This window comes from Diospyros lotus, chromosome 13 (assembly GCF_014633365.1).
Source record: "Diospyros lotus cultivar Yz01 chromosome 13, ASM1463336v1, whole genome shotgun sequence".
NCBI lineage: Eukaryota > Viridiplantae > Streptophyta > Magnoliopsida > Ericales > Ebenaceae > Diospyros > Diospyros lotus.
Window position 1 is genome coordinate 24,460,799 of NC_068350.1, and position 8,500 is coordinate 24,469,298.

At 48.3% G+C, this 8,500-nt stretch overlaps 3 protein-coding genes across 3 annotated transcripts; all 3 read left to right on the plus strand.

Moving 5' to 3' along the window:
- Nucleotides 1–1,492: 1,492 nt before the first annotated feature.
- Nucleotides 1,493–2,077, plus strand: LOC127788136 (uncharacterized). The gene has a single exon (XM_052316245.1). The coding sequence runs from the start codon at nucleotides 1,493–1,495 to the stop codon at nucleotides 2,075–2,077; it is 585 nt and encodes a 194-aa protein (XP_052172205.1).
- A 2,617-nt stretch (nucleotides 2,078–4,694) lies between these two features.
- Nucleotides 4,695–5,869, plus strand: LOC127788137 (uncharacterized). Its single transcript, XM_052316246.1, has 2 exons — nucleotides 4,695–5,234; nucleotides 5,330–5,869. Exons 1-2 carry the CDS (start codon nucleotides 4,695–4,697, stop codon nucleotides 5,867–5,869), a joined length of 1,080 nt encoding a protein of 359 aa, XP_052172206.1.
- A 1,700-nt stretch (nucleotides 5,870–7,569) lies between these two features.
- LOC127788138 (uncharacterized) lies at nucleotides 7,570–8,241 on the plus strand. The gene has a single exon (XM_052316248.1). It carries the CDS (start codon nucleotides 7,570–7,572, stop codon nucleotides 8,239–8,241), a length of 672 nt encoding a protein of 223 aa, XP_052172208.1.
- The last annotated feature ends 259 nt before the right edge of the window (nucleotides 8,242–8,500 follow it).

The following is an 8,500-nucleotide window of genomic DNA, read 5'->3' on the forward strand; positions in this document are numbered from 1 at the left end:
GCGTTTTCCTTCAATGCTCCCGTTCCATCCAGTCCACTCGTTGCTTTTAATTAGAGTTCCGGGAAAACAAAAAGTCAAGCATATAGAGGTACCATATGTGATTAAAAAAAAAAACAAAACTGATGAGGGAAAAACCCTCGGATTCATAATTACTTCCACGCTCTGAACATGTAATCGTTGACAGCAACGCCACGTGTCCGCTAAAGAGGCACCTCGCCTACGATATCTTACTTAAGTCCAAGGAGGACACGTTGCAGATATATATCTCCGTGACAGTTAACTTGATGATAAGTAAGAGAGTCTTTGAGTTCTCGAGGATCAGTCGTCTTGCTGAAGATCCTGGGGATAGGGGCTATCCTGATCCCTTCGAACTCGGTGGCCATTATGGAATCCTTAGTAACAAGATTCCAAGGAGGACGGGATAGAGATCCCGAAGATCTTTATCCAGAATCTTTATCTCAGCGCAAGGATAAAAGAAGGAAAACAAGGAGAGGTAAGGGATGCTTTTTCGATCGTCTTTTGATTTCTTGAGCATAAGGAATAATTTTGAGATTTTTAGTCCGAAGTTCTGACTTGATCGTCAGAGATAAACCAAGAGAGCAAATCCCCGTCTCCATTGCAAGTGCATAGGCAGAGGAAAAAGAGGGTGATCGGCCACCGCATCATCAATTGGCGCCCATCGTGGGGCCGAGGCATTTTCCTTCTATCTCTGTAGCATAACTGGCAGCGACGATTCTAGCAAACCCTCTTGTTTTCAATGGCAACGAGGAGGCAGCAGTCTCGAGCCGCTGGGGTGAACCCCGCCCCAAAACCAAGCTAGCAAAACCTTCCAAGGAGTCCGCCGGGGAGAGACCGCAGTCCGGAAGGTCCTCCTCCCCCACCGGATCGGATAGCGCTCTTGGAGAATCAGGTCTAGAGATTGACGGAGTTGCTCACCGACTTCTTGGACCGTCAACACCACCAAGCTCAGTACTCACAGGTCGAGGAGAGGCAAGAACCCCCAAGGGGAGAAGAGTCCTACCTACGAGAGGCGGATCCTCGAAGTCCTAGACAAGATGATGGGCGCGGCGAAGCAGCCGAATCCTCTAACATGTTGTATATGCACCAGCGACAAGAGAGGAGATTTTGTCAGTTGGAGGAAGAGATTGCGGCCTTGAGGCCAAAGTTGGATGACTCTCGGGGGACAATGGTGAATCAGCCCCTCGGGCTGCAAATCATGGCAGCCATACCACCGAAGCGTCTTCGCATTCCGGCTATTAAACCCTATGCGGGGACCACCGACCAAATGGATCACCTAGACCTTTTCACTTCTCATATGATGGTGCAGGATGCTTCAAATGCAATGTGGTGTAGGGTTTTCTTGGCAACCTTGGAAGGGCACGTGCGTGCCTGGTTTTCAAACCTGGCCCATCACTCTATAGCAAATTTTGCGTAGCTTCGGGGTAGTTTCTTGGCACACTTCGCACCCCTCCGGAGACATCGAAGGTCTACTATGGCTCTCGTTAGTCTGAGGCAGAATCAGGGAGAACCTTTGAAGGACTTCGTTTCGTGCTTCAATATCGAAGCTCTGAGCATTGAGAACTTCGATCATAGTGTAGCTCTGGTAGCATTCCAGAATGCCTTGAGGCCTGATCCTTTTGCTCAATCGCTAGCCAAAACTCCCCCAATTACATTCACGGACATCTTAGGCCACGCTACGAAGTACATAAATGCTGAAGAGGTCATGCAAGTGAAGAGGGTAGAGCATGCGGAAAAAAAGGAGAAAAAGAAACACCCCAAAGAAAGGAAGAACGAGGACCAGAGAGAAAAACATCATCCTCGGTGGGATTTGAGTGGGTTTACCCCTCTGAATGCCCCGAGATGGGAGATCCTTGCCACTATCAAAGGCAAGGACTATCTGAAGAAGCCTCGGCCGATGAAAGCACCTTCTGATAAAAGGAATCAAAATAAATATTGTCGTTTCCATCGGGACCATGGCCATGATACGGAAGAATGTCACCAGTTAAAAGAGGAGATCCAAGAGCTAATCAACCGAGGCTTCCTGAGGAGTTATGTGGCTAAGAAAGGTGATTCCTGAAAGAGGAAAGATCGACGGTTGCGGACGAGGAGTCCCCCTAGAAGGGACCGGGCAGATGATCGAGATCATACCCAACGTTTGCCGCGGAGAAAGAGACCGCGGCAGGAGGAAGGTGATCATCCTCAGCCCCTCGTATTTCATACGCTGGCCGCAAGGGAAGTTCCAGTGGTGAAGGGAGAAGAGGGCCCTAGCAGTTGAGCCGGGGGGCTAAAAAGGTCGAGGTGTGTTGAGCCGATCTCTTTTTCAGATAGTGACCTCCCGGGGTACCCGAATCGAAATGACCCGCTGGTAATAACAGCCGAGCTCGAAAAGTGGGAGCTTCAGCAAATCCTCGCGGATCTAGGAAGTTCTTTCGAAATCTTGTATCGACAAGCCTTTTTGGGCATGGGGTGCGAAATGGTGCAGCTGAGGCCAGCGAGGGTCCCTTTGGTGGGATTCGATGGGGAGGCCGTATATTCGGAAGGGATCATTCAACTTTCGCTAACTATGGGGAGAGGCTCCCGAACTTCTCGAGTCATGCTAGATATCCTAGTAGCAGACGTGCCTTCGGCCTATAACATGATCCTCGGAAGGTCGGGCCTTAATGCCCTTCAGGCTATTCCCAGTACGTACCATATGATGATGAAGTTTCCTACGGTCAGCGGAGTAGACGAAGTGCGAGGAGATTTGCGCTCAGCTCGCAAATGTTATATGGCCTCCATAGGCATAGGAAAGGATAGAGAAGCAGTGTCGCAAGGGGAAGCTCAGGGCCCCCAAGGGGATTTCCGATGAAGGAAGGGAGAAGATCCTCCAAAGAAGGTCAGTTTTCTACTAGAAGGTCCAGAAGATCCAAAGACAGCAAAGCCGGTGGACAAATTGGAAGAGGTACCTTTGAAGGAAGATTTCCCAGATCGTTGTATAAGGATGAGTGCGGAGTTAAAGGACCCGTTAAGGGGTCAGATATTGGCACTCCTTAGGCAGTATGCGGACATTTTCGCATGGACTGCTCAGGACATGCCGGGAGTAGATCCAGAAGTTATGACGCACAAATTGGGAATACGACCGGGATTTCGACCTGTTAAATAGAAGAAGCGGAGCTTCGCCCCTGATAGAGCTCGGGCGATTATGGAAGAGGTTGCAAAGTTAACAGAGGCGCAATATATTCAGGAAGTTGATTATCCAGAATGGTTAGCAAATGTCGTGTTAGTTCCCAAAGGGGAGAGCAAGTGGAGGCTTTGCATTGATTTCACTTATCTTAATAAGGCCTGCCTGAAGGATAGCTACCCTCTCCCGAGGATTGATGCCTTGATTGATGGGACTGTCGGCTGTTTGCTTATGAGCTTTCTGGATGCCTTTCAGGGATATCACCAGATTCCATTACACCTGGAAGATCAGGAGAAAATAGCATTTATTACCAACAAGGTAACTTACTATTACACAGTGATGCCTTTCGATTTGAAGAACGTAGGAGCCACTTACCAGCGCTTGGTGAATAAGTTTTTTCAACACCAGCTCGGGAGAAATATGGAGGCATACGTGGACGACATGCTAGTGAAAAGCTTGGTAGCAGGGCATCATCCAGAAGATTTGGAGGAGTGTTTCAAAACCCTTCGTAAGTTCCATGTGAAACTTAATCCTATCAAATGTGCTTTTGGCGTCTCTGCAGGAAAGTTTTTGGGTTACATAGTGCACCACCGAGGGATTGAGGTAAACCCGGCGAAGGTTAAAGCCATTATGGATATGCCAGCTTCGAGGAATGTCAAGGAAGTACAGCCTTATGGGCAGGATGACGGCCTTGGGGAGATTCCTCTCTCGTTTGGCGGAAAAGGGCCTTCCCTTCTATAAGGTCCTATCAAAGGCAAACAACTTTGCATGGAATGTTGAATGTCAGGAAGCATTCGAAAAACTGAAGGAGCATCTGGCTACACCTTCGATTCTCACGAAGCCAAAGCCAGGAGAACCGTTGTATATCTATTTGGCAGTAGCCGAAGAAGCCGTAAGTTCGGTGCTGGTACGAGAGGAAGATAAGATACAGAGGCCCGTTTACTATGCAAGTAAGCGGTTGACAGGGGCGGAGGTCAGGTATCCTCCCATGGAGAAGTTGGCTTTCGCCTTAATAGTCTCGGCAAGGAAACTCCAACCCTATTTTCATGCTCATACGATTATTGTGCTTACTAACCAACCTTTGAGGCAGGTTCTTAGCAAACCAGAACTTTCAGGGAGAATGCTGAAATGGGTAATGGAGCTTATAGCTTTTGACATTGAGTATAAACCGCGACTGGCTATTAAGGCACAGTCATTGGCGGACTTTATCGCCGAAGGGATAAGGACTCCAGAAGCTTCGGAAGAGGATCAAAGGCCATGGATAGTGACTGTAGATGGGAGCTCAACCTCGGGTGGTCGAGGAGCAGGATTAATGATAAAAAGTCCTGATGGTCAGATATGGCCTTATGCTTTACATTTTGAATTCTGAGTATCTAACAATGAGGCAAAATACGAGGCTTTGTTAGCAGGATTGAGATTGGCTGAACAGTTGGGTGCTTGGAGCATCGAGGTGAGTTCAGATTCTAACTTGGTGGTGCAACAGGTGAAATGAGAGTATGAGACTCGGGAAGGCCACATGGCAAGATACTTAGCCATGGTCAAAGACGTGATAGCGCGTTTTCGGTATGTAAAAGTGGAGTATGTCCCTCGGGCCATGAATGCGAAGGAAGATTTATTGTCTCGAATTGCCTTTTCTTCTTTCCCTACAAGCTCCCGAGAGATTCAGATCGAGTTCCTGCCACAGAAGAGTATCGAAGAGGTCGTTGATCAATTATGTGTGGAGGACGAACCTAGTTGGATGGATCCTTTGCTGTTATACTTAAGGGAGGAAAGACTCCCTCAGGTTGATTCGGAAGCTCAGGAAGTTAGAAGAAAGGCCCGAAGCTACGTGTTAGTCAATGGGGAACTTTACAGAAGGTCATTCTCGCAGCCGTTGCTCAAGTGTATCAAGCTCCGCGAAGCAGATTATATCCTGAGGGAGATTCACGAAGGCATATGTGGAAGTCATATCGAAGCTCGAACTCTTAGCCAAAAAGCTCTTCGGCAAGGGTATTATTGGCCAACGATGGCAAAGGATTCAGAACGGTTAGTCAGGACCTGTGACAAATGCCAGCGGACCTCCAACTTGGTCCATGTACCGACGGTCACACTAGCTCATTTGGCTACACCTTATCCTTTTGCTCAATGGGGTATCGACATCTTGGGGCCTTTTCCCCAATGGCAGGGCAGGTTAAGTATATCATGGCTTCCATTGATTATTTCACAAAGTGGGTTGAAGCTGAGGCAATGGCTTCTATCACCGCCCGGCGTGTGAAGCAATTTCTATGGAAGAATGTGGTTTGTCGTTTCGAAATTCCTCGGGTACTAATATCCGATAACGGCACTCAGTTTACTGATCGATCTGTCCAAGAATGGTGCCAGGAATTGGGAATTAGGCAGCAGTTCACTTTGGTGGCCCATCCACAAGCCAATAGACAAATTGAACTCACCAACAGAACTTTGTTACGTGGTCTAAAAGCGCGAGTGGATAAGGCAGATGGCAGTTGGGTGGAAGAACTACCGAGCATCCTGTGGTCTTACCGAACCACAGTGAAGGTATCCACGGGAGAAACCCCTTTTAGCTTATGTTACGGTTCGGAAGCATCAATCCCAGTTGAAATAGGAGTACCTACGCTAAGAGTGGAGCTTTTTAGCCCTGAATCCAACGAACAAAATCTGAGGGACAACTTAGACCTCCTTGATGAACTTCCTGATTACGTAAAGATTTGACAAGCTACTTACAATCAACGTATAAAGAGATATTACAATCAAAGAATAAGGGCACGAAATTTTCTTCTTGGAGATTGGGTATTGCGACGAGCAGATGTTCGGGGGGCATGCAAAGCAAATAAGTTGACACTGAATTGGGAAGGTCCATTCAAATTAGCGGAGGTTCTCAGCCCGGGGGCTTACAAACTCCAGACCCCCGAGGGTACACCAGTGAAAAACGCGTGGAACGTGCAGAATTTAAGAAAGCATAACCTTGCAACGAGACCTAGTGGCAAGAGTTGGAGGCAAGAGCTTGTGGCGAAAGCTAGTGGCGAGAGCTTGTGGCAAGAGCTAGTGGCAGATCCTTGCGGCGAGCATCCTAACGACAACCTCCCTTGAGGCGACATCTCTTAGCGGCAACCTAACTTCACCTGACACCGAGCTCGAGTGGACCCCACCTCATAAATTTTAATTGTTGTATTTTGGCAACAACAATTTGGCACCTTCTGTGGGAAATCGCGACAAAAAGCCAATCTTAACACGAGATGCCGAGAGGGACAAGATCAACTGGTTTGGCAAACCAGCCTAACCCTACCCGGAGGAGCACTCGCACAAAGACGAGAGACCCCAGCCAAGTACACCCTATGGTACCTGGACCTTTGGAAGATCATCTAGACAACGAGGTGCGCTCGGGAAACATTCCAATGCTTGAAGGCAATCAGGCCACCGGAGTTGGGGGTTTGGAGCACTCGGAACAGGGGGAGATACACGCAGTCGGATGAGGGAGACAGGCGATCAGACAAGGGAGGCAGGTCCAGCCCCCAATACCAGCAAATCAAGAACAACACTCCTTAGGACAGTCCTCGATTCCTTGAAGGAACCCGGCAGTGACTTCGATGCCCCCGGAACCATCTGGGATAGCCCCCCTCACGGTCCCACTATCAGATTATGAGCTTCTGCGGAAGAATTTTGAAGAACTAAAGCACCAGAACGATGAGTGAAGAACAAACAACGAGGAGAGCATGAAAAGACTACAAGGGATTACTACCCTTTTGCATGAATTGATGCCAGACATCCACATTCCCCGCATGGGACAAACAGGGGCAGGGGGAGAACACTAGAGATCTCAAAACAACCCCCCGAGGATCCAAAGACAAGGGATAAGAATTGGGACTCCTAGGCCTAATGACCCAGTCCTGGAAACAACAAACCCAAGGGAAAATCATAACAGGAGACCAGGGAAAGCCCCCATGTACAAAGAAAAGATAGAAAGCACCCACTCAAGAGCTCTTTGCGTCCCATCTCCGCGCAGGAACGAAACAGAAAAAGAAACGCTCAGAACGTCTGACATCAAATGCCTCATAGAGGAAGTGCTAGAGCAGAAGAAAGTTGTGATGACGCCAAGGGAAATCCCCACAAGGGGTTTTCCTCTATTCGAGGAACTCCAGAAGCAACCGATAAAACCAGGGTTCAAGTTGCCACAACTTTCGGTGTACCTGGGAAAAGAGGATCCTATGAAGCATGTACAACACTTCGTGGCAATGGCTGTGTTGCACGGGTGGGACAAAGTCACTAGGTGCTGAGCCTTCCCACTCTCCCTAGCAGGGCAGGCTCAGCAATGGTTCACAGACTTACCAGCTGGATATATCCAGTCATTCAAACAGTTAAAAAAAGAATTCCTAGAAGTATTCTTTGCCTATGTCCCGAAGAAGAAGAGTGCCATGTATTTAATGAGCTTGCAACAAAGACCCAATGGGTCCCTAAAACAGTATACTGAGCGGTTTAGAGCTGGCACACAGGAAGTAAGGGACCTCCTGATCGGTTTGGCAACCTCAGCCTTGCTTAACGGAACCACATATGCCCCGCTCAGAAGATCCCTAGCATTTTTCAAGCCAGATTCAATGACCAAACTGTTCCCCCGGGCAGAGCAATTTGTCGTCCAAATGAAAATTCTTGAAGCATGGGAAGGAAAAAGGAAGGGGAGGAAAAATGACGTTAGTCCAGACCGAGCTATAAAGGTACAAAGGAGAAAGGAGCCCCCAAAGATGCAATTACGGAGTTTCACCCCCCTCACTAAGCCAAGAGCTGTTATCCTCTCATCCATTGCCCATACAGGGCTCATTAACTTTCCCCCACATTCCAGCCAGCCTCTGAGCAAGAACATGGACGCTTTTTGCAAATTTCATGAGTCCTCGAGGCACACTACAAAGCAATGCAGGGAGTTACGCAACCAAATTGAACAGCTTATCAGGGAAGGGAAGCTTGACCGGTATATATTAGATAAGCCAAAAAATCAACAAAATAGGGGAGATGGGTCCAGGAGAGATAATCAAAGGAGGCCCCCCCGTCCTAAGTATGATGCCACAAATGAAAGGGAAAACCAGCAGCCCTGACATAAGGAAGGAGGAAGAAACAATCAGAGGGGGGAAGAGGCGGGACCAAGTGCAGGAGAAAATGACAATGAGCCCATTATGGATAAGATACACGTGATCTCAGGAGGAGAAAATTTAGCAAGTGATTCCTCTTCTGCCAGAAAGGCGTATGCGCGACAGGCGTTGCATGTAAACTCAATGGCCAAGATTCAAAAAGATGAAGCCCCCATTATTTTCACACCTGAAGACCAGGGGGATGTGCAGCTACCTCACGATGATC

Excerpts from the sequence above, each read along its gene's own strand:
- LOC127788136 (XM_052316245.1), top strand. The coding sequence starts at position 1,493 with ATGGCTCTCGTTAGTCTGAGGCAGAATCAGGGAGAACCTTTGAAGGAC.
- LOC127788137 (XM_052316246.1), top strand. The coding sequence starts at position 4,695 with ATGGTCAAAGACGTGATAGCGCGTTTTCGGTATGTAAAAGTGGAGTAT. Across the intron at positions 5,235-5,329 it reads GGACCTCCAACTTGGTCCAT|GTTAAGTATATCATGGCTTC; the intron begins GTACCGACGGTC and ends ATGGCAGGGCAG.
- LOC127788138 (XM_052316248.1), top strand. The coding sequence starts at position 7,570 with ATGTATTTAATGAGCTTGCAACAAAGACCCAATGGGTCCCTAAAACAG.